Here is a 27,072-nt window from a genome sequence, read left to right as displayed (position 1 = left end):
GTTCTGTCGATGGGATTGTGGAAACATCACGTCTCTTACCGTCAGGTAAACAGTGTAATTCGAAACTGAACATTTCATAATTAGCAGTGTCAGATTGAATCATGCTGAACAATATCCGTCAGAGCGGTAATGCGCTTTAGGTGGAACAGTGCACAGGACTGATGGCATGTTTGTATTGTGTGTGCTATCCACCAAACAGGGACTAGTTGCAAGCTGAGTAATGTGCCTGTGACAGACTCCAACGTACGTGCTTACACATATCGAATTTTCTCATTGTAAATCTCTAAACCAGTATGGCAGATGTATGGCATACACAAACAACGAATATGTGGATATACTTCTGGTCCTTGGTACATCTGATAAATGGGCTGGTGTTGCTGCTCGTGAATATGCTGCTAGATATCCTCGTCGACGCCGTCCAGATAAAAGTGTGTTTCGTCATCTGGAGCTGCGCCTTCGGGAGTCAGGTTCTCTCCTTCCACCATCACGTGACAGAGATCATCCATGGACTTGCCGTATTGCAGCTACTGAGGAAGCTATTCTGGAGGTCATACACCAAGAACCTCAGCGAAGTACATGTAGCGTAACAAGGCAGCTGCGTGTCTCACAACGCACAGTCATTAATGTGCTGCTCGACCATGGGTTGCATTCAAGCAACACCTGCATCCTGCAGATCACAATCAGCAGATGCAATTCTGTGAATGGTTCCAACAACAACAGAAAGCCAATGATGACTTTTTGAACACTGTAATGTGGTTGGATGAAGCACCATTCACTCGTGAGTGGTTGGATGAAGCAGCATTCACTCGTGAGGGTGTCTTCAATATGCACAGTGCCCAAAATTGGTGTGAGGTTAACACGCACAACACCCGCGACCGTGAATATCAAGTTTGCTTTGGTATCAGTGTCTGGGCTGGATTATTGGGCAGCAGGTGTTTGGGCCCCTACATGTTGCTTGGCCAGTTGACTGCACGTAGGTATCTACATCTACATCCATACTCCGCAAGCTACCTGACTGTGTGTGGCTGAGGGTACTTTGAGTACCTCTATCGGTTCACTCTTCTATTCCAGTCTCGTATTGTTCATGGAAAGAAAGATTGTCAGTATGCCTCTGTTTGGGCTTTAATTTCTCTGATTTTATCCTCATGGTCTCTTCGCGAGATATACGTAGAAGGGAGCAATATACTGCTTGACTCCTCGGTGAAGTTATGTTTTCGAAACTTCAACAAAAGCCCATACCGAGCTACTGAGCATCTCTCCTGCAGAGTCCTCCACTGGAGCTTATCTTTCATCTCCGTAATGCTCTCGCGATTACTAAATGATCCCTTAACGAAGCGTGCTGCTCTCCATTGGATCTTCTCAATCTCTATCAACCCTATCTGGTACCAGTCCCACACTGGTGAGCAATATTCAAGCAGTGGGCAAACAAGTGTACTGTAACCTGCTTTACCGACGATCAACTTTATATGATCATACCATTTTAAATCACTCCTAATGCCTACTCCCAGATAATTTATGGAATTAACTGCTTCCAGTTGCTGACATGCTATAATGTAGCAAAATGATGTTTCTATGTATTCGCAGCACATTACACTTGTCTACATTAAGATTCATTGACTATGCGCCAATTCGTTGCAGATCATCCTGCATTTCAGTACAATTTTCCATTGTTATAACCTCTCGATATACTACAGCATCATCCGCAAAAAGCCTCAGTGAACTTCCGATGTTATCCACAAGGTCATTTATGTATACTGTGAATAGCAACGGTCCTACGACACTCCCCTGCGGCACACCTGAAATCACTCTTGCTTCGGAAGACTTCTCTCCATTGAGAATGACATGCTGCATTCTGTTATCTAGGACCTCTTCAGTCCAATCACACAATTGGTCTGATAGTCCATATGCTCTCTCAAACTGTCTGCCTTATGCACTGGAAGGTGTTCCGCTACATTTTTGCTAGAGGATATGGTTCCAACATGATGGAACACCTCCACACTCTGGAATTAATGCGCGACAGTATTTGGATAGAACATTTCCAGGGATGTGGAGGTCCAGTTGTATGGCTACTGTGTTCACCTGACCTAAAACCCCTGGATTTCTTTCTGTGGGGATACATGAAGGAGCACGTGTACTCTACTCTGCTGGCAAATGTGGAAGAATCTGTAGCATGTGTTCATGCTGCTCTTGTTACTGTGGATGCAGCTCTGCTGCAAATGGTTCAGAGCTGTATGATCCAGTGGGTTAGGCAATTGTTTGGACGTGCGGGAAGGCCATGTACTATAAATTACTAGTAGAACCTCAAAACTGATATTGTTTTTGAAGGTATTCTGTCCTATGACAGGTCATTTGTTTCTTTGTTTGTTTAACCACATATTTGTTATGTTCAGCATTACAAAATTTTGTAAATTGAGGGTACATGTGACCTAAGAAACGGTGTATATTACAGTATGAAATGTCAGAATGAAATTAGCAAATAAAAAGAATCCACCGCAACCCAGGATCGAACCCTCAACCTCCTGCATTCTAACCGAAAACTCTATCCACTGCACCAACTGTACAGCATGACTAGTGTGTGCTGTCAGAGATAATTACCATCTGTGTGGTTACAGTGTTGCTAGCTAGCCACTCTTTAACGTCCTTTTTCTGCCGGTTGTACTCACAGGACGAAATTTTGTGACAGACTTTTTTTTATTGCTGGCATGTAAGGAGTCACACTGCGAAGCCCGAGTGCTCGAATTTTGCTTCACCCTGTATTTATATGATACATATAGGAGGGTGAAAAGACAACCAGCTAAATGAAAATCAAAACATTGGATGTCAAACCAGTACAAAGCACACAAAGGAAGGTAGAAAGGTGGAAAAAATATATGGAAGAGCTATAAAAGAAAAGAAACTGAAAAATATTATTATGGAAATTAAAGAATAAGTGAATGATAAGATTGGGGACGCAACATTGCAAGAATAATTTGACACAATAAACAAAGACTGGAGTCAAAACAAGGCACCTGGAGTAGATGACACTCTCACAGAATTAATAAGTACCTTAGAAAAACACAGCACAATAAAACTGTCCCACCTGGTAGGCCTATCTAGAATGTATGAGACAAATGAAATGTCTTCAGACTTTGGGGTGTATGTTATAATCCCAACACCAAAATAGAAAGGTCTGGGGCGTACAAAACCATCAGGTTAAAAATTCTGTTTTAAAAAAATTAACGGAGTTTATCTACAGAGAAATGAAACAGTCAAACAGAGGAAAATCCAGGATGGAACAATGACAATATTATGAAAAGGGTAGTTGCTACTCACTATATAGCAGAGATGCTGAGAGCAGCCTGAGATTGTGGTCATGTGTGTGTGAGTTGCATTTGTACGTGTTTGTTTTGTCTAATTCTGATGAAGGCCTTTTTGACTGAAAGCTTACTTGCTGACAATCTTTTTATTATGCCTGTGTGTGACTCAGCATCTCCACTATATGGTGAGCATTTTCATAATACTGAAGAATGGAACAGCTGATCGAAGATGACGTTGGGGAAGATCAATTTGGATTCTGGAGAAATGTGGGCTTATCCGAGGCAATACTTAACATTTGACTTAGCTTAGAAGTTAGGTTGAAGGAACACAAGCTACATTTATAGCATTTATGGACGTAGAAAAAGTTTTTGGCAATCTTAACTAGAATAGACTGAATTTTTGAAGGTGGGAAGGATGGAATACAGGAAGCAAAAGATTGTCTGCAACTTCTTCTTCAGAAATCAGACTGACATTCTAAGAGTCAAAGGACATGGAAAGAGAGGCATTAGTTGAGAAGGGAGTGAAAAGGTTTCCAGCTTATCTCCCATGTTATTCAATTTGTACAGAGAAGCAACAAAGGAAACCAAGAATAAATTAGGTAAAAGAAATAAATTTGAAGGAGAAGAAACAAGTTTTTTGAGGTTTGCTGATGATATTGTAATTCTATAAGTAAAGGCAAAGGACTTGGAAGAATAGTTGAACAAAATGGATAGTGTCTATTATTATTAATTGTATGGCAGTTACACAGCACTTTAAAAATATGAATAAAATATGTACATAATTGACAGAAATATTATGTATGTAATTTATAACATCTACTGCAGTTTTCAAGAAGTCCGAGGGGTTACCAAGGTACCAGTTTTGAACTCACTCTCCAGTAGTATATCTGATAAACTGTCTTAGAGAGACACAGATGTACTCCACAGTAGTAGTCTTCCCTGCCTGTATAGTAGGACACCATATCTCCCAAGGTTAGTCTGAATCCTGTTGAGTGTGCTAAATTCCTCTGGGGCAGATCAAGTTCCCAAGGTTTGTTGTTGGCTTGGAGAAAACTATGAAGTTGTGGTGGAGTGTTGTTATACCATTCTTGCATCCATGTTTCATGGAGATTAAAGTTATGGTCCACTGGCTAGCTGTTATGAATGGGGGATGTCTGGAGCAGAGTCTGTTGATTCAGATAGCATGTATGTTGATTGATTGATTCGGGGAGAGGACCAAACAATCAAGGTCCCATCAGATTAGGGAAGGATGGGGAAGGAAGTCAGCCATGCCTTTCCAAAGGAATCATCCTGGCGTTTGCCTGATGATATTTAGGGAAATCATGCAAAACCTAAATCAGGATGGCCGGTCGAAGGTTTGAACCATCATCCTCCCGAATGCGAGTCCAGTGAGCATTTATGTCCTCATGAATTGGCAGCTGCTGGTTGTTGTAGATTTTCTCACACTCCTTCAAAGATTATTCTTTCTTCTTGGGTTAGGTGATGGAATACGGCTCATTATAGATATCCAGAATACTGGAGTGTAGACATTGTTATGGCAGTAACAACAGTATGTATTGTTTGGCTTAGCTGCATTCATAGCAGCTTCATGTCATTGCTGTTTATACAGACAGAAATCCAATATTCTGCCACTGAGTAGACATGGCCAAGGGCAGTTGATCATAAGCTCAGTGCTGCAGAATCCTGTGTGTCTTTGCTGGATGCTGTTTCAATGACAGCATTCTGTCTATTATAATTCCAAGTACCATGAAACGTTGTTGTGGGCCAGGCAATGATCTTCAAAAAATATGTCTAGTTTTCAGTTGGCTCGATATTACTTAGATGGAAGCAAGTGGATTCAGTTGTGTTAGTGTTCTGTTGAAGTTTCCATTTATGAAAGTATCACCCTATGTTCTTGGGTCTTTTTTAACATATCTGTGGTGACCTTAATTTGTTTGAGCTGTGTTGCTATCACCCAATCATCAGCATACCCAAGCTTCATGGGCTGAGTGGCTGGAATGTCTGCAAGATGCAAGCTAAATAATAGCAGAGCTAGAACTGAGCCTAGAGGTAGTCTATTGTTGAGGGTTTCTGGTAACTAGTGGTATAGTTTCCTGAGATGAGGTTATGAGATGATTGTAGATAAAATTGAAACTATGTAATGGACTATATCCAAATTAAATCAGCTGCTGTTATTAGGGCAGTAAAATAACGGTTTATAGCCGAAGTAAGAAAGATATAAAATGAAGGCTGGCAGTTGCTGGAAAAACTTCTCAGCAAAAGTAATATTCATTGACTTAAAATACAAATAATGTAAATGCTGGGAAGGCTCCTCTCTCTAGCATGTAGCCTTAGATGGAAGTGAAACACAGACTTTACACGGTACAGACAATAAGAGGATAGAAGCTTTTGAAATGAAATGTAGAGCGAAAGATCAGTGCTGACTATTAAATGAGTAGATTGGAACACAAATGAAGAGTTATAGAGTTGAATTGGGAAGAAAAGAAATTTATGGCACAACCTGACTAAAAGAATGGGTCATCTGATAGAAAATATCTTGAGGCATCAAGAAATCATCATTTTGGTAATAGAGGAAAGTGTAGGGAGGTGGCATTTTATAGGGAGACAAAGACCTGACTACAGTAAGTAGGTTTACTTAAATTTAGTGAGCATTGGCTATGCGGAGATAAATGACTGTCACAGGAAGGAATAGTATCGAGAACTGCATCAAACCATTTTTCTTACTGAAGGCCTTCTAAACAACAGATTTAATGCCTTTGTTCTAAAAAACTTTTTCTGTTTTGGCAGTGAAGAAAATTCATTTATTACAGAACACATACGGACATAGCCTTACTAAAACAGGTTCATATAGCAAACTCTTGGCAGTGAACTCTGGCAGTGAACAATTTTGCAGTGTAAGAACATCCGTTTTTAATTGACCATTTAGAATGAACTGGATGTAGTCTTTCCTCTATGTTTTCTGTTGTGGAGCCATCAGTAAAGGCAACGACCCACATCTTAGTTCTCTTCCTGAATAACAGTATGATTGCAACATGTTATGTCCTGCAAACCATCACCTCTAGCCTGTTGGAAGCAAGCACTACTACATATATATTCTTGACATAATTTAGACATATGTAATTTTGTCCCACCACACAGTGAAGTCATGGAACTACTTGATGAGTCTTAGTATGAGGATAGTTGAAAAGTTGTACATGAAAAGTTGGTGGGAAAAAAAGAAAAACAGAAGAGTAAAAATGATGTGCAGTTTATAAATAATTAGAGAGGGCATGTTCAAAATTAACTAGGGGAAACACAACAACAAGCAAATAGATGAGGGACCAGACTAAAGCTGAAGATATAAATATGACTATTGTAATCAGCATTGAAGTTGTGGGGGGAATGAGGGAGGAGGCAGTGCATGGTAGATGTACCAAGTAATTTCTTTGCTAGATTCCAAGATAAAGAAAAAAGCTGTGACAGAATGGGGTGGGGAGGTAACTTAAGAAACATTTACACCTACATCAATACTCTACAAACCACCGTGAGCTGCATGGTAAAGGGTACGTCCCATTGTACCAGATATTAGGGTATCTTCCTGTGTGAGTCATATGTAGAGGGTTGTACTACATTCCTAGAGTAATCATTTAAAACCAGTTGTTGAAACTTTGTTAGTAGACTTTCTCCAGATAGTTTACGTCTCTCTTCAAGAGTCTTCCAGTGCAGTTCAATCAGTACCTCTGTGACACTCTTACATGGATTAAACAAACCTGTGACCATTCATGCTGCCCTTCTCTGCATACGTACAATATCCCCTGTTAGTCCTATCTGATAAAATTCCTACACACCGAAGCAATATTCTAGAACCAATCCCACAAGTGATGTGTAAGCAATATCTGAATTGTACATTTCTGAACATTTAAAGCAAGTTGCCAATCTCTGTATCACATTGATAACTTATCTTCATGCTCTGACTGAATGTTTATGCAGCTTCTTTCAGATACTACTTCATTGTAGATAACTGCATAATCTGCAAAAAACCTGATTTTACTATTAATATTGTTTGCAAGGTCATTAATATACAAAGTGAACAGAAGGGGTACGTACACATGTCCCTGAGGCACATCCTAAGTTACTGCTACGTTACTGCTACATCTGACAATCACTCTCCATCCAAGGTAGCATGCTGCATCCTACCTAACAATAAGTCCTCAGTCCAGTCCCAAATTTCACTTGATACCTCCATATGATTGTACTTTTGACAATAAGTGTAGGTGTGGAACCGAGTCAAATGCTTTTCGGAAATCAAGAAATACAGCATCTACCTGACTGCCTTGATGGCATTTCAGAAAAGTGCAAGTTGGGTTTCAGATTATCGATATTTTTGAAATCCATGCTGTTCAGCAGTGAGGAGGTCATTCTGTTGTAAGATACCTCATTTTGTGTGAGCTCAGAATATATTCTAAGATTCTACAACAAATTGATGTCAAAGATACTGGACAGTAGTTTTATGGATCACTTCCACTACCCTTCTTATAGATGGCTGTGACCTGTGCCTTTTTCCAAGAACTGGACACGATTTTTTGTTCAAGAGATCTATGATAGATTATGGTTAGAAGAGGGGCTAACTCAGTCACAAATTCAGTATAGAATCTGACAGGGATTCCATTGGGCCCTGGAGTTTTGTTTAATTTTAATGATTTCAGCTGTTTTTCAACACCACTGACACAAGGACCAGCATGGATGTAATTAGCTGAAGACTGTTTGTGTATGGGGGGGGGGGGGGGGAAGTGATTGACAGTGTGTAGAAATAACACCTTTAATAATACAGCAATTTAGAATATTTTAAATCAGCGCTGAAGTAAATGCAAAACAAAATGGATGAATAGAGTGGGGCAGACAGTGGGAAGGAAATTGAATGATTAGACACAATTCAAGTGAGGTGAAGCAATAAGTTGAGTTTGACAGTTTAAAATTAAGCTTACATTTGAGGTGTCTTTTAATAACTTCACATGGAGATTTATCAGTTATGAGTAAGAGACCTACATTGGAGTAATAAACAGTACACAGCACCTATTTAACAATTCTGCAAAAGTTACATAATTGTCAGAGCTATCCTCAACAGAAGAAAACCCATGAATGATGTAAAAGAAGAAAATTTGAAAGAAATATGTTTCATAGAAATGCGAAGAAAATTTATCCTCATTATTAATATGTTGAAAACCTTTTGACTTTCAAGATGTAACATTCATAACATCCCATGGCAAACTGTAACAACTGTTCATTTCTTGCTGCTTCAGCTTCCAATGGAGATCCACAGAGTCCAGACTCTTTGCATTATATATCATCAGTTGCACCAAACCAGTATGAGCAGGCACTGACAGCTGTTGGAGAGATAATTCAAGATTATGACAGTGATAAACTATTTCCTGTGCTTGGTTTTGGTGCTCGTATACCCCCTGATGGAAGGGTCTCCCATGAATTCTTTGTAAATATGCTTCCCAGTCCATTTTGCTCAGGAATTGCAGGTAAGCACCATATCATCATTAATTAACAATGTTTTATTCAAACAATTTTGCTTGTTGTTTTTAATTTATATTTTTAATTATTTATTTATCTAAGTTTATATGCAATTTCTGTTTTGTGAGATTGTCCAAAATGTTTTCTAAGCAAGCTCTCATGAAACGTAAGATACCTTTCTTCGAGCATCAACAATGTAGGAATTAAGTGAGTAGCCCAGAAAGTTGCAATAGCAGCTAAGTGACCAAAAATTGAAAATTGAGTTAGAGGCACTTTCTTGTTCAGGTTTTCATGGTCTATATAATAATGTATCAATCGTGCTTCAAAAACAGTTGTAAGTATTTTAAAATAAGGTGCAGAAACCACATGTGGGTGCAAAGATGGCTATGTTTTCAATGCTTTAGGTTGCAAAAGAGGCAGAGTCTTAAGGGATAATGGCCACTGACAAAGGGTACGGTTGGAGAACTGGACATACCACCTTGTCACACGTAATACTTTCTAAAAATTCCGATTTTTAGCTACATGTGACAAATGTTTGGGTTGGCAGTACTGAGTAGATTTTCGTATGTTTTCGCTTCTGTTGCTGCATTGTAGGAAGGCAAGTGAAAGACGGAATTGTTATATGATAAAAAGACCTACCAGCACAGGCGTTCCACTGTGTATTTTAAAACAACTATGTAGGCAAATTTATTGTAGCACAGTTCGAAATGGACAAGGATAATGAAGAGGAAATTTGTACTATTCAAGAACATTTCAATGAACCCAATGACAATAGAGCTGAGATTAGCGTTAATGTTGAGAGGGAAGATGCCACAAGAAACTCTACTTCTAGGAAGAGAAGATGCAATGTACAGCAATGGAAATGAAATGTCGAGAACTGGAAGAGGTAAGGAAGACCACTGCTTATAGTAATATTTAAATATTCATTACAGGTTTAATGTGTCCCCTCCCCCCCCCCCCCCCCCAAATAAACTATGGACCTTGCCGTTGGTGGGGAGGCTTGCATGCCTCAACGATACAGATAGCAACCACAACGGAGGGGTATCTGTTGAAGGACCAGACAAATGTGTGGTTCCTGAAGAGGGGTAGCAGCCTTTTCAGTAGTTGCAGGGGCAACAGTCTGGATGATTGACTGATCTGGCCATGTAACACTAACCCAAACGGCCGTGCTGTGCTGGTACTGCGAATGGCTGAAAGCAAGGGGAAACTACAACCATGGTTTTTCCCGAGGGCATGCATCTTTACTGTATGGTCAAATGATGATGGCGTCCTCTTGGGTAAAATATTCCGGAGGTAAAATAGTCCCCCATTCGGATCTCTGGGCGGGGACTACTCAGGAGGACATAGTTATCAGGAGAAAGAAAACTGGCGTTCAACGGATTGGAGCGTGGAATGTCAGATCCCTTAATCGGGCAGGTAGGTTAGAAAATTTAAAAAGGGACTGGATAGGTTAAAGTTAGATATAGTGGGAATTAGTGAAGTTCGGTGGCAATATGAACAAGACTTTTGGTCAGGTGAATACAGGGTTATAAATACAAAATCAAGTAGGGGTAACACAGGAGTTGGTTTAATAATGAATAAAAAAAATAGGAGTGTGGGTAAGCTACTACAAACAGCATAGTCAACGCATTACTGTGGCTAAGATAGACACGAAGCCCACGCCTACAACAGTAGTACAAATTTATATGCCAACTAGCTCCACAGATGACGAAGAGATTGATGAAATGTAAGATGAGATAAAAGAAATTATTCAGATAGTAAAGGGAGTCGAAAATTTAATAGTCATGGGTGACTGGAGCTCAAGAGTAGGAAAAGGAAGAGAAGGAATCGCAGTAGGTGAATATGGAATGGGAGTAAGGAATGAAAGAGGAAGCCGCCTGGTAGAATTTTGTACAGAGCATAACTTAATCATAGCTAACACTTGGTTCAAGAATCATGAAAGAAGGTTATATACATGGAAGAAGCCTGGAGATACTAGAAGGTTTCAGATAGATTATATAATGGTAAGACAGAGATTCAGGAACCAGGTTTCAAATTATAAGACATTTCCAAGGGGAGATATGAACTCTGACTACAATCTATTGGCTATAAACTGTAGATTAAAACTGAAGAAACTGCAAAAAGGTGGGAATTTAAGGAGATGGGACCTGGATAAACTGAAAGAACCAGAGGTTGTACAGAGTTTCAGAGAGAGCATAAGGGAACACTTGACAGGAATGGGGGAAAGAAATACAGTAGAAGAAGAATGGGTAGCTTTGAGGAATGACATAGTGAAGGCAGCAGAGGATCAAGTAGGTAAAAAGATGAGGGCTAGTAGAAATCCTTGGGTAATAGAAGAGATACTGAATTTAATTGATGAAAAGAGAAAATACAAAAATGCAATAAGTGAAGCAGGCAAAAAGGAATACAAACGTCTCAGAAATGAGATCAACGGGAAGTGAAAATGGCTAAGCAGGGATGACTAGAGGACAAATGTAAGGATGTAGAGGCTTATCTCATGAGGGATAAGATAGATACTGCCTACAGGAAAATTAAAGAGACCTTTGGAGAAAAGAGAACCACTTGCATGAATATCAAGAGCTCAGATGGAAACCCAGTTCTAAGCAAAGAAGGGAAAGCAGAAAGGTGGAAGGAGTATATGGAGGGTCTATACAGGGGCGATATTCTTGAGGACAATATTATGGAAATGGAAGAGGATGTAGATGAAGATGCATTGGGAGATATGATACTGCGTACAGAGTTTGACAAAGCACTGAAAGACCTAAGTCGAAACAAGGCCCCGGGAGTAGACAACATTCCATTAGAACTACTGACAGCCTTGGGAGAGCCGGTCCTGACAAAACTCTACCATCTGGTGAGCAAGATGTATGAGACAGGCGAAATTCCCTCAGACTTCAAGAAGATTATAATAATTCCAATCCCAAAGAAAGCAGGTGTTGACGGATGTGAAAATTACCGAACTATCAGTTTAATAAGTCACAACTGCAAAATACTAATGCGAATTCTTTACAGACAAATGGAAAAACTGGTAGAAGTCGACCTCGGGGAAGATCAGTTTGGATTCCGTAGAAATGTTGGAACACGTGAGGCAATACTGACCCTACGACTTATCTTAGAAACTAGATTAAGGAAAGGCAAACCCATGTTTCTATTATTGTAGACTTATAGAAAGCTTTTGAAAATGTTGACTAGAATACTCTCTTTCAAATTCTGTAGGTGGCAGGGGTAAAATACAGGGAGCAAAAGGCTATTCACAATTTGTACAGAAACCAGAGGGCAGTTATAAGAGTCGAGGGACATGAAAGGGAAGCAGCGGTTGGGAAGAGTGTGAGACAGGGCTGTAGCCTCTCCCCGATGCTATTCAATCTGTATATTGAGCAAGCAGTAAAGGAAACAAAAGATAAGTTCGGAGTAGGTATTAAAATCCATGGAGAAGAAATAAAAACTTGGAGGTTTGCCAGTGTCATTGTAATTCTGTCAGAGACAGCAAAGGACCTGGAAGAACAGCTGAACGGAATGGACAGTGTCTTGGAAGGAGGATATAAGATGAACATCAACAAAAGCAAAACGAAGATAATGGAATGTAGTCAAATTAAATCGGGTGCTGCTGTGGGAATTAGATTAGGAAATGAGACACTTAAAGTAGTAAAAGATTTTTGCTATTTAGGGAGCAAAATAAATGATGATGATCAAGGTAGAGAGGATATAAAATGTAGACGGGCAATGGCAAGGAAAGTGTTTCTGAAGAAAAGAAATTTTTTAACGTCGAGTATAGATTTAAGTGTCAGGAAGTCGTTTCAGAAAGTATTTGTATGGAGTGTAGCCATGAATGGAAGTGAAATGTGGACGGTAAATTGTTTGGACAAGAAGAGAATAGAGGCTTTTGAAATGTGGTGCTACAGAAGAATGCTGAAGATTAGATGGGTAGATCACATAACTAATGAGGAGGTACTGAATAGAATTGGAGAGAAGAGAAATTTGTGGCACAATTTGACTAGAAGAAGGTATCAGTTGGTAGGGCATATTCAGAGGTATCAAGGGATCACCAATTTAGTATTGTAGGGCAGCATGGAGGGTAAAAATCGTAGAGGGAGAGGAAGAGATGAAACACTAAACAGATTCAGAAGGATGTAGGTTGCAGTAGGTACTGGGAGATGAAGAAGCTTGCACAGGATAGAGTAGCATGGAGAGCTGCATCAAACCAGTCTCTGGACCGAAGACAACAACTACTACATACAGGTTTAATGTTGTTGGAATTAATGACCTAGCAACATTACCTAACCTTTTCTAGAACACATTTCTTGGAAATAGAAACACTGAACTTCTGATTGCATTGACATAAAACTACTATCAGTTGGTTTTCATTTTCATTTATCTGTAGATACCAACCGAAAGGGTCTCCACAGATGCCAAACTGTAAACATCCTGCTGGAAAGCTGAAATGTAAAGAATTCACTATGCATGACGTAATATGGACCCATCAAAAATTTTACGAACAAAATAACTGAGAATGGCAGAGCAACTACATTTGACAGCATGTCACTGTGTCATCTCTTGAACATCTAGGCTTACAGGAGACAAAGTATCAAGAAAGCAACTAACTACAGAGATTGTGCTCCCAAAAAAAACATGAAGGAGTTTCTATAAACATAAGGATTTGCAGAGCGGCTGTCATGGGGATTTTGCAGATCAAAAATATGAGACTCAACAAAATTTGTCAGAGTATAATGGACAATTCCTCACCTGCAACTGCTGAAAGAAGAGGAGGTGACAGAAGAACGAAGTTGTACAAAGATAGGAAAAGTGCAGTTGTCAGATACATTGAATAATTCAAGCTGATTGAAAGTCACTATTCTAGAGAAAAAATGCTACATCACCAATATTTGCCCAGTGAATTAAATGTAAAAATAATGTGGGAAATGCTCTGTGACAAACCTCCTGATATGGACGTAAAGTATGACTACTACCAGAAAATATTCTGCAATAATTTTAATATTGCCTTTGGAGCACCTTATATTGAAACATGCTCTACGTGCTCGTCCATACAAAGCATGATTTCCTTGGAAAATCAGCCAATGAAAAAGAAAAGTTTGGAACATCAGCTTACAGCTAACTAAGTTCAGAGCAATGTTTTTTATGAAAGACTCAAGGAAGACATAGAAGGTCAACTAATTTTAAGTTATGACTGCTGGAAAAATGTAGTCCTCCTCAAAGTCCCAGATCAGGTGGCTTATTATTCCAGAGAGATGTACTTATATAATTTCATGGTTTGCCAAGGTTCCTCTATAAGCAGTCAGACCAAAGACAATGTGACCTCGCATGTTTGGCTGGAGAAAAAATTTGCAAAGGGGTCGAATCATATTGCTTCACCTCTTCATCATCAACTGCTTAACACCAATTTGCATGGTGTCACCAAACTACACCTCTTTTTGGATGGATACGGTGGCAAAACAAGAATACAATGATGGTTGGGATGTTGATGCACTGGCTCCTGTACGCTGCTCCAGTACACATAGAGAACGTTGAAGTGTGGTTCCCGATCGTCAGTCATTCTTTTATACCCGCTGATAGAGTTTTTGGAAACACGGAGAGAAAATTTTCAAAACTGAGCCTAATCGAAAACCCTGCAGTATACATTGGCATAATGGAAAAATTCGCCACAGTGGTGAATTTGGGGTTGGACGACTGCAACGTGAGAGACTGGAAGATCACCACTGACGTCATCAAAGCTCCTGGATCCTGGCACTTCCAGTTTCAAAAGTCGAAGAGAATTATCATGACGAAAACAGCAAACAGAAAATTATGTCTTGTGCAAGGAGAAGCAATCTTCAGTTTTGAAAGTGGAGAGCCGAAATCTGTTCTTAAAAGAGACTAACATATCATGAAAGAAACTCTTCCTGAGGAGATTCCAAAAGGCATCCCACTGAAAAAAGCCAAAATTATGGACATCAGGCAGCTCTTAGAACTACACCAGGGAGAGACAAGGCCTGAGGAAGAAAAGATAAAATTCTGCACTGATGTTTTTGAGCAGCAGATCATGGAAACAGACGAATGTCAAAACGGCGAGGGTGAAGGACCTGATTTTGAGCTCTTAGATGACGACGATTCCCCAAACATAGCTTAAACAATGTATACTTCATTTTACTTTGTAATTGTTTCTTTACAATATTTCATTTTTCCAAGATTTGTTTCCAAAGATTTCTCACTTTCATGACAGGTGTTAAGACTGAATTCAGTGATTAAATCTGAGTAATATTAATATTGTACCTGGTAGTAGTTCATGTTTAGTTTTTTATGTAAAGATTTCAATCTTTTTAAATATTTAAAATAAAAAAGTATTTCAGCACTTTGTTTAATTGTCTTCCTTTCGCATTATTCTAGTATACTACTGTAGTCTACCATCTTACCAACATATCCAAATAAACACCGGAATTAATTTTTGGCGGGATTTGAAACAGACTGTGTTTCATCATGGCCGCTGATGCAGTTGCAGAAGTGGCTAACTGGCCCCTTCGGTTGCAAGATGGGCTAAGTACAAAATTTTACATAAAGATACTAATGAGGGGTTAATGTAGGATTATAAGACACATTTATGATTTGGTCGCCTTTTTTTTGACATCAACCGCTGTTGTAATATTTCTGTGAGAGTAAGGCTACGTTTTTCAGATTTTCCCAGAAATCTTATAAAACTGACTTAGCTGCTTTTGCAACTGGACTACTCAAGTATCTGTTAGTGAAAATTTTTCAATCTTTCTGTCACTCTCTCTCACCAGACAAACAAGCCTTTGACCTTCTTTTTATATGCTTGATGTTTCCTGTTACTGTGACCCAATATATCACATACACTTAAGTAGTACCAATGAAACATATTGTGCTTTTTGCTTTAGTTGCTGGTGGATCTTTGTGTTTATTCCATTTCATATATCTGTGTATATGTAAGACATGTTTTAACTCCAGTTGTGACTCAACACTTCTATGTTTCGTGAAGTGCACAAATTTGCATTTGTCTTCGTTGAGAGCAAGTTGGCAGTATTTGCATCAGTCTGATATTTTCTCACGATCTGGATATTACTGCAGTTTTCACCAGATAGAACTTCCTCATTTATAATTACAATGCTCAAAAATTATCTACTACCAATACTAATACTAATTAATGTATAACATGGTCCCCTTACATGCCTCTTGAGAACACCAGAAATTACTTCAGTGTCAGTAGATGTCACTCTATCCAATTAACATGATGTGCCACACCAATCAGAAAATTTTTGATCCAGTCATAAACCTTGTGACATAGCAGATGGTTTCTTCGTCTGTTATTTTTTTCCCACTCTCATAAATAACATTTTTAAAAAAGTATCCTGTTTTCAATACATTTATCTATTGCAGTGCAGCACTTGCAAAAAATCTCAAGAGCTTATTTAGATTTGCTTTCAATTCAGTCTGTTGTTCAGATTATCACTTTGGTGGCTCTTCCTACACTGATGTAATTAATTGTGATTAAGGTCTCATAATTAGAAAATCCAATTAACTAATGTTAGTACTACATTCGCAACATACATAACCATGTGACCTAAGCAGTATATTTGAGAAAGGTGTCTCATACCACCAAAAAGTCTGGGGAGTCCCACTTTCCTTTAAACACTTAGAATTATCAAAAACTATTTAGTTGAAGAGATAATTAGCATTCAAGTTCATAAGTAGCCCCCATTTTCCGACCATAAACATTTTTAATGTCAGCAAACGAAAATGGAAACTGTAAATGTTACTGGAGGACCAAGAATTTAGAAGCACTATATAATGGTTTGAATTCATTCTCATTGTAATGAATGTTGACATGCCATAGAGAATCAGTTCTTATTCAGAATTAATAGTCACAAATCAAAATATACATAGTTGCCGTTCAGTGGATGTGGTGTGCAGGCCACAAGCGTAGGACTATCAGCAAACCAACATTCTATTCAGCACCGTTCTTTCACAGGGGTGAGTGTCTTATTATGTGTCCTTGGATGGATATTGCGATTGAAACGAGTGATTGTTGGACACGGAGATGCTCATTCTGGACTTAAATAATCATACTCCATTGTAATCTTCTTTGATAAACTGTTACAGTATTGATTGCGAACATTGGCATTTTCATGTAAATATGAACTGTGTTTTGTACCACTGGTCTGGGCCCGCATCTCGTGGTCGTGCGGTAGCGTTCTTGCTTCCCACGCCCGGGTTCCCGGGTTCGATTCCCGGCGGGGTCAGGGATTTTCTCTGCCTCGTGATGGCTGGGTGTTGTGTGCTGTCCTTAGGTTAGTTAGGTTTAAGTAGTTCTAAGTTCTAGGGGACTTATGACCACAGCAGTTGAGTCCCATAGTGCTCAGAGCCATTTTGAACCACTGGTCTGGGACTATTAGGTGTTGTAGATGCTGATCTATTTCAGTGCCCAATATATTTTTGTAGTTGACAAAATGGTTAATAGAACTTACTGAAGACTAAATTTGTGTGTTAGTGCAGTCTAAATCACGATTTTGTGTACATCTCTGAGCCATTGCCATCCTACACTCATTCAGACTTTCAGCTTAGCGGTGATCAAGAGTGCTTCCAGGGAGAGACTATGACAATCAGTTCAGCGATGCTACAAGCTGGGTAAACATTTCAGAGGAATGTGTGTTGTTCAGAAAGTGTCAATGTGGTACTGAATCAGAAACTTTTTGAAAATTTACAAGTACCAAATCACTAATTAACATGGTTTGCTCTATCCATGGCTCCTCAGAGAGTTTACAACTCTTTTGGAGCACTTGATTGGAAAACAGGAGGTCCTTGGATTTTGTAGTACTGGTACTGTCCCCAGGGGTTCTGTCAGTGATGGTTGGGTACAGCAATGGCGAACCCAGGGTTTCCAAACTGTGAACTGGTCAGCCCCATCAGTACTATATCACTGTAAACTCTTGACATACTTCAGCAACCACCATGTAATGTGATGGTGAAATGTGTGTTTTGCAGAGTGGCAGCTTTCATTTAACTCCTGGATCACAAGGATGGCACAAATCTATATTTAAAAACATATATACTCAATCTCAGGATGTGCTTTGTGCCAATGGGGGTGCTTGACAGTTGAGTCAAAATAGTCACTAGAAGTCACCCTGTGAGAACCTCACAGTCTTCAGTTGATAAGGCTTACCAAGATAGGTGGGGCTCTACCTGGGTGGAATATATAGGTGCTTGCCCATACAGGAAACATTTTTGGATCCTGATAAACACAAGAACAAATCTGTCAACAATATGGGTGGGCTTTTAGAGTGCCCACCTACATAACTAAGAGGGTTTGAAAAAGAATCCATCTGGAAATGCATTAGGAAAATCAAACTTGATCATGGTAATTAGACCAAAGTGTTGAACTGTCTTTGTTGTGGTAAAGAGAGAACAAAACCTGTCATAAAAGGGCACACTATCTGGGTGAATTATAATACAGGTGGTAGTAAGAGGTTGAAGGTGGAAGTAGTATTCATCCATGGTATGTGCCATTCTGTACTTACTAACGTTGTCATTCACCTTCAAGCTGTAGTTGTTCATGTGTACAGACTATTATGAATAATTGTGTTCACTTGGTATCTCCCAACTTGTGAACCTGTGGATAATGATGGTATCCTAACAACTCCTCAGTTCCTTTCTCCTCAGATATTTCACTGTAAGTCATATACAGTGGGCCCCTATGTGCACTTCCTCCAAGGTTGAGTAGTGAAGAGGTCCATCGAGGTGGCCGCGTAGGATAGCCATGTAGTCTAAGGCACCATGTCGCAGTTCGCTCGGCTGCCCCCATCTGGGGTTTGAGTCCCCCCTTAGGCATGGGTGTGTGTGTTGTCTTTAGCGTAAGTTAGGTTAAGTAGTATTTAGGCCGAGGGACCGATGACGTCAGCAGTTTGGTCCCATAGTACCTTGCCACAAATTTCCAAATTTTTCCCTTGTGTCAAAAAATGTCTGCCTCCTCAATACAGGAAAGCAATACTCTTCACCACTGACATGGATAATCCTCAGCCATTGACCTTTCACTCTGCAGAGAACTCCCACTCCAGTGATCACTTTTCAGTTTAGATCCACCTGACTGATATATCAGCTCCCATCACCCGACCACCTAAAAGGATGTATAACAGTAACTGCTGGACACTTTGCAGCAAACTGCCATCAGCCACAGAGCTGCCAATGCTTGGATCCTGTAGTTATTTATTAAATATGGCAGCCTGCCAGTCCCGTGGCAGAGTAAATTGTACTGTTTAGCCAGCAGGGACAGGCAGGTGGGACTGCAAAAATTCCATTGCAATCCATCTGCTGACATTCTCACAGCCTTTCCCATCGCTCAAAGCTCGGTGCACTGTCAGAGAGAGCTGGAGACTCAGTGAGAAGAGTCACTGGAAAAGGTAATGTGTGCACAGTGGTTGTACAGGGCAATGCTCTGATCACTAAACCAATGGCTGCAGCCCACATAATAGCAAAATACTAACAAGAAATAACATCCGGTGCCAGTCAAGATGCCACCTTGCAATACAGATGGGAATTATTAGAGAGACCACAATAAGGCTTTACATCCAGTGACCCCAAAATTAACATAAAGGGGGAGGCAGAATATCCATTATCTGTGACTCGAAACACATAATTTAGGAGGCCAGAGAACTTCTGTCAATTTTGGAACTGTTTTCATTGGTACTGTACATTCAAGAATTTAATTGCCCAGGGTAAGGTGATAAAAAGGGTCTTCTTTGCTTTGGCAACACTTAATAGGAAAGTTTTTTGGCATTCAAAAGGCCGATTACATCACTTTGCAAAACAGTATTATCTGACAACTGTATGAATGGGGCTTCTGAGTTCGTTTTCCACTGTAGTGTAGTCTTCCTCTTAAGACAGTATCTTGGATTTAGAATTAACAGTTCATTCTTATTATTAGACCAACATAGTTAAGTTGTACATTCAGGCCCTAGACAAACCAACTGGTTTGGTCAGAATGCCACGTCATCCTCTGCCAGTATCGTCATCAAGTGTGTTTTGTAGCAGCATATCATCAGCACATCACTGTCCTGGTCATTGTCAGGTTTTCAATCTTTGAACTGCTATTGACCAGTTGATTAGCTTCTCAGTTAGCCTCACGAGGCTGAGTGCACCCCGTATCAGTCCTCCCACCAGGAAAAATCCATGGCAGTAACAGGAATCGAACCCGGGTCCTCTGCAAAGAAATCAGCCATGCTGACCACTCAGCTACAGAGGCGGTCTGTTAAACCAACATACCCAGTAGAACTGTGTTCCTCATGAGCTTCTTGCCCATTCTATAATAGCCATTAACAGTATAGTGCCCACAGTTAGAGCTCTGCCTGTTGCTACATCCTGTGGATGATTTTTCAATGTTTTGCTTGTCTTTGTCTCAAGAGAACTGCTCAACAACTGTCTCTAACATTTAGAATTCTAGAACCGTGGACTAAAGCCCCAGCATTAAATAAACTCTGGGCTAAATTGCAGGCTTTAAATAAATATGCAGACATAAATTTTAATAATATACATCATGTTTGTAATAAACCTGAACTATGATTGGGAGGATACTATTCTTAGTTTCTAGGAATTATTTAAGTTCCTGGTTCTCATCTTCAGTGAGAAATATTCAGTCACAACTGACCCATCTCTATACTGTATGTGTCTCAGCATAACTGTCCTATGCAAAGACCTGGGACTCTGTTCACCATGAGGATATTAGATTCGTGACAATAACCTTGAAGACAAGATCTATCCCCTGCTTTTGTGCGGAGGAAGTGTCCAGTCAACAGAAGCAAATTTTGTATTGTGGGCATCCGCAGCTGTAGAGTTGAACCATGATAAGTAAGACCACTTCAGCTGTATGATAAATCCTTATTTCTGATCCAACAAGTTTCGTGGCATTAGAGCAGTGATTAGTGCTTTGGTCAAATTAAGAAAGAAAGAAAGAAACAGTTTTGCCTCGTAAGGCCATCGATTGCAACAAATGTTGTATTGTGGACATCCACAGCTGTGTAACTAAACCATGATGAATGAGAATGCTTCAGTTGTATATAAATTTTTGTTTCTGAACCAACTAGAGCCATATGTTGCTCTAAAGCCATGAAACTAATTGGATCAAAAATAAAGATTCATCATACAGCGGAAGTGGTTTTATTCATCATGGTTCAGTTAACAGAAGTTATGTGTAGTGTAACATGCATGTAATGTTCAATCAATCCCACAGCAGATCCTTCAGCAGAACACATACATTTAAATTGCAAAAAGGCTATCAAACTGTTTGAAATTAGAGTGAGGGAGCAACTTATTGAGTTCACTGTGGCAGACCTGAGTGATTTAACACATGGTTGGAACAGGCACTCTTTGTTGTTAGTAGTGTGGCCCATGTTGTTTCTAAATTTGATAAAGTACAACATATCCTGCACACCACATTTTATTCGTAAGGGAACCTTTCTTTGCTTTTTAGTGAGTACACAATTTTGACTTGTTGACAGTGATCTAAGTGGGATCATACTGTCAGCTCCTCAGTAGTTTCCCCTGACATCGTTTTTATGATTCTACCTCATGTTGAAACCAGTCTTTGGTGCAAAGCTCTATGCAATCCTAAAAGCAATCTTGAGGTGCAATTAACAGAATAATGTTTTTGCCAGCTGTGATTCCTGAAGTTCCCTACAGCAAATTTACCTAGCAAGCAAAGTGATGTAAAAAGTTCAAGACAACATTCACGTAGTTTAAATGCAAGGGAAGGAAGTAACATTCTGCTGGATACCGGGGTATGTCGAAATCCAGTTAAATGAACATGCTGATATAGCAGCAAGGAGTGGAAATAATTTACTACTGTTTGTTATCCCAGTGGTTGATCCAGGATTTTGGTTTGGAAGGGGCTGACCCAGCTGAGGATAGGCTTTATCAGGGTTAGCACTAAAAAAAGCATCCAGGATTTTATTTTGCTCTTTTAACACATGTTTTAAATGATGATGAGACGTATGCAAAAGGTTTTAAGGTTTTGAATGTTGTCTGACTCTTGCCTATGTTATTGGATTGCTTATTTTAATGTATATCATATTGACTGGCTCATTCTTTATGATTTTCCAACCAGCCATCTTTATCGGAATCATAGTTTCACAATCTTGACAGCTTGTACAGGTCTCTCTTAATTTAAAAAGACTGTTATGTTTTTATTTCAACTAATTTTAACACCCACTATATAACTGCATGTGTTCGTGTATTAACTAGTTTGTACTTATTCTCAAACTCATTCACTCTTTTCCCCATTTTTTATTGGTGGTCAGTCAGCCACTTGTACCAGCAAAGTTGGACCTGGTGGTTTAGTACTAAAGTGTGTGCCTCAAAACTGGAATGCCACAGGATCGAATCCCTGTTGTCCCACATAATATTTCAATCTGCCTTTAACCTAGCCTTCATATGTCAATGATGTGAAGATGTACCAGAAATAACACACATGTAGTTAAGATTTCCTGTTAAGCTTTAACTCCCCTTTCCCCAGTGTAATCACATTTAGTTAGATCCACACAAGTACCAAAGTGACTAATTGGAAGACTTACACCAGCCCATTGAGACATATAGAATTGCTGCTGTTATTATTGTTACTACTACTACTACTACTACTACTACTACTACTACTGCAATACTAATACTATGTAGAGGGAAGTTTTCACTCTTTTCTTCAGCTAATTCAGTTTTCATTTGTCATTTTAAATCATGACTGATTATAGTTTTACCAAACTATGAGGAAACATACATTAATGTGCAGGTAAACATGCACACAATCATCTGTGGTTTTGTTCCCCACTGGAATTTACTGATATGAAACTGTTAAAGTGGTTGAGACTCATTCATCAAGTGATGATTTCTTGGAATGATCGTAATTTAGCTTTTAGGGGAGCCAATGATAAAACTACAACTCAACCATTTTAATAATGATTGCACTATTATTTTCATTTTTTTATAGCTTAAGGTGTCATCTTCTCCCTTCCCTAAAAGTCTGTGTGATTTTCGTATCTTAAAAGGTGTCTGGTCAATTTCATTTTGAACATCCAACCATATAAGCTTGCTATAATTTTAGCACTGTAACAATAGTTTTTTTCTTTTATAAAAATGTAATGGAGGGGAGTAATCGCTTATTCATCCTCCAAACAAACAGTTCAGGTGATTTTCCATTTGGCAACATATTGTATTAAACTGTTCATCAACACTCATAAAATCAGTCTTGCTTAAATGTTAGCCTTCTAGTGAGCACTATGAAACAGCCTCGACTTATGAAACCAGTGGAACAGGCAGTGTTGTTGTGAGTTGGGAAGGACAGGTCTTGCCACTAGTCTGTCCTCAAGATGTGGCCGTACCAACTCTCTCACACATTGTCGTTGCTTTATTGTCTCAAGAAAGTATTTATGTTTAATATGTATTCATACCATCACCATCACCACTTATCCGTGGCACTGAAGAGATGGTCAGTTGAGTTTCACATAATAAGTGTTTTCTGAACCAGTGCTGATTGTAAGATAATTTTGAAAAGAAAAACAACATGAAAGGACAGGCACGAGTGCAACAGACTACGTATGTAACATAATGACATACATTTGAAACTCATAGAATTTCAACTTGTGAATTTTTTATTGAATTAATCTAATTTTTTGTCATTAGTATATATGAGTAATGTATGAAGAATTATTTGGATAATTATTGTTCAGTCGAGTTAATGTACTTATTCAGCCATCCTGTATTTACATAGTGTATATATTTGAATTTTCCAGTTTTTTAGACCAAAACTGATGAATTTTAGTTTCCGTGAAAATTTATTTTATTTCAGAAGATTCTACATAATTTAAAAAGTGCAAGTATTTCTTTGAGTCCTTCATAACATTCAGTAACCACAGAACTGACAACACTCACATCTGATTTATCAAGTAATTTGTGCTGTTGTAAGGTATTTGAAAATTGTTAGCCATAAGATTGTCCTTCATTAAATTTATCTGTTCACTTTGTCTTCATATAGTCAGCTCCAAACATTCAACACAATAAACTGTGCTGATCATTCAGATTGTTAACAAACCCCTTACTTAATCTTGATGTACACTGCTAATTACCACCACCACCACCACCACCACCAAGGACTCTCTTAAACCATATTTACATCACTACATGCCACAAGACTCTCTCCATCCTGTATCTTGTGCTGTCAAGCCTTTGTTGCTGTCTTCTGTTCTCAGTTTCTCAGTCTTGTTTATGTGCCTATTGACAACTGAATGCCTAAACTATAAGGTGAGTTATTACATTTACTCCTTCCATTATTTAAGTTCTGCGAAGGAATTCCCACTGCCATAACTTTCATATAAAATAAATTTACATTTTTTTCTGTTAATACTTATTCCTTTGGGTTTGTGCTGATATAATACTTACAACCTTGCGAGACTACATCAGTGGGTATTCTAATAAAGTAAGAAGTGCTGGTGACCCATTGTTGAACCCTTATAGAGTCACTTATTGGCGTTATTTTGTAAGTAGCATTTATATTTGTTTTTCTGTTATTTTTTAGGTGTTTTGGAAGCTTATAAGAGTTGTATTAGACAAATTCAACTCTATGGGCCAACAAACTTCAGCCCAGTTATCAATCATGTTTCAAAATTTGCAGAAACATACTGTGATGGCTCACAGTATTTCATACTGTTAATAATCACAGACGGAGTAATCACAGACATGTTTCAAACAAAAAAGGTCAGTTTTATAACGTAATAACATTATATGTAAGAAAAGTATAATCACTAAATTATTAAGGAGGTAAGATGTGAGATATTTGGTTTCCATCAGATTGACATTCAGAGAACAAATATGTTCTACATAATTTAACACATTTCATTTTTTTACACTGCTGTATTGTTCAATAAAATTGCAACTTAATAAGGAACATAAAACTGAAATGAAATATACAACATATTCCAAGCAAATATGGGCTATGTAAGTTACTTTTTTGGACAAACATGATAGCCTGTGCAGAAACTAAGATGTTATGATGAATCATGGAAACTCTGTGGGAATATTGTTGGTGAAGAATGTGGGTAATTATTACTTACTCATTAGCTTTGTGTGTATAGTATGGTAGGCGTTGTTAAAAATTAACAGAATTGAGGCAGTTGTGGTATTTTGGGAGGGGGACTTTTTTGAGGTGGGAGGGGGGGGGTCACTGTATAATGTGGCACTGAGTCACAGTTTAATCTGTGAGGTTCTTGTTGGAGAAGTGGCAACAGATTCAGTGGTAGTGGGCATATGTAGTCTATATATCAGGATTTGAGACTGCTAACAATAAGGGGCAAAGTTGGTGCCTACCAAATTGATCAAAGATTTGTTTTAAACGTCTAATGTGGCTATTAGAAAGAATGCATCTTTCATGACTGTGATACTTTTTTACTGCTAATCAGAAATTTTTGTAATAGTTGCTATTTTACACAGTGGCCACACTCTGCAACAAGTGTATCAAAAAATAAGGCAGTTTTGTAAAAAGTTGTGGAAGTTGTGTACTTGCATGCACAGTAACCTCCATTGTCTTGAATTGTAAATTCCCAGCTACTCACCCCTTTTGCATAGAAATTAATTTTCCATGTGATCGTCATTTAATGTGGAAATGATGAATGTTGTGTATGCTGTTGAAAAAAAGAGAACAATAATAATAATAATAATAATAATATGACCTGGTTAAACAATTTGAACAGGAGCAGAGAGTTAACTTCTGTTTTATCACATAGTGAAATTGCAACCTGTATGGAGTACAATCCTACTACAGTGATACTGGTCAAGTTTGAGTCTGGCAAGTGGCGTAGTTTGCATGGCAGGGTGGCGAACTGTAGAGCTACTTCTTGAGTACTGAAATGACAATGGGGCACAACTGCTGATATGACATTTTATGCCCCAGAGGTTCATAAAGCATACTGGTTCGACGCATAGTTATATTCTAAGATTTCAGTGAGTATTGTAGTTGACCCTGGCTACTCCAGATTGTGAGCACATTCAGTAAGAGTTCGCACATCAAGGAAGTTGTCCCTCCCAAAGTAGTTCCTGTGGTTGTATTCCACTGAGAGTGCGATTATCTAAATATTGCAACGTATATTTCAAATTTCTTGTCTTCTCTTTTCTACTGAGGGCTATAAATTTCCAGGGAGCGATACATTTCCCAAACACGTTGGAGCTTTGGTTAGTTATAGGTTGTTCTTGAAAACCCAGTAGCCAATAAAGAAGAAATATCTGGACTGTCATTTCTCATGGACTCATTCAAAAGTTTGACCCCATGCAATGTGGAGGATATACTGTGCAGTGGCTTCAACAGAAATAAAATTTTATTAAGTTGGGTTTTTTTAATAAATTAATTTTTTATGTCAACACAGACCATTTCTGATGATTCATTCATGGCTTTAAAATTTTTGCAAACGGGAGTGTAGATTGTCTATGAGAGAGATTCAAAGGTATAGGTATGACTGGAGCTCATGTAGTTTGCATTTCTCCCTCCAGGGTCATCGTGCTGTGTAACCACTTGGGTCTTCACTAATGCCTGAGGAAATACTGTCTGCCAATATCTCCCCCCCCCCCCCCTCTTCTTTCTCACCAATTTCTTTTCTCTCCATGGTTTTTAAATGGTGGATTTAAGTGACTGTGCAGCTACCTGCTCTAAACATTGCAGAAACTGTTCTGATGTTGGAAATGGCCTAGAAAGGTGACACTTTGGGGAAAAAAACTCAAGTATAGAGGTGGCTTTCTTGTTTCTAAACAACAACATGTTACAAAAACTGCCCAAACAGAAGAAAATGTTAAAAAATTTGTGAAATTCTGCTTGAAAAGTGCCAGTGGACCATTTAACAAAAGATAAGAGTTAACTGTGTTCTGTTTTGATTCACTGAATTTTAACCAATAAGTTAGGAATGAGGAGGGATGCTGGGAAAAATGTATCTTGGATTTTGACTAACTAGCAAAAAAGGTGTCATTCTGTTATTTGAAAGAATAGCTTCAAACTGACCCAGAATTTTTTTCAAAGATCGTTACTGGTGGCTACACTGCATTCAGAATTACTTTGAGACGGACACTTTGGCAGGGGTTCATAGTTGCTATAACCTGCAAAGGTCACACACATAATTTACTTTTTCATTCAGCTCATTCAGATTCACAAGTTATTCAGTACACAAAGATGAAACTGGCAACAGTGTGTCCTGGAAGAGGTGCACTATTTTTGAAATTTAGTTTTGTTTGTAGTAATAATATTTTAAGTTAA

At 38.8% G+C, this 27,072-nt stretch overlaps 1 protein-coding gene across 4 annotated transcripts in view; it reads left to right on the top strand.

The window, feature by feature from the left end:
* LOC126253005 (copine-8-like) overlaps window positions 1-27,072 on the top strand; it is a 263,721-nt gene that overhangs the window by 163,794 nt on the left and 72,855 nt on the right. For all 4 annotated transcript variants that reach the window (XM_049954056.1, XM_049954053.1, XM_049954054.1 and 1 more), the window contains exons 8-9: window positions 8,576-8,803; window positions 24,355-24,533. In XM_049954056.1, coding sequence (XP_049810013.1) covers window positions 8,576-8,803; window positions 24,355-24,533 — 407 coding nt within the window. The remainder of the gene's footprint in view (window positions 1-8,575; window positions 8,804-24,354; window positions 24,534-27,072) is intronic.

The sequence above is a fragment of the Schistocerca nitens genome, chromosome 4 (genome assembly GCF_023898315.1).
Source record: "Schistocerca nitens isolate TAMUIC-IGC-003100 chromosome 4, iqSchNite1.1, whole genome shotgun sequence".
NCBI classification, from domain to species: domain Eukaryota; kingdom Metazoa; phylum Arthropoda; class Insecta; order Orthoptera; family Acrididae; genus Schistocerca; species Schistocerca nitens.
The sequence above is the reverse complement of the archived record's forward strand: the minus strand, read 5'-3'. Positions and strand labels throughout refer to the sequence as shown.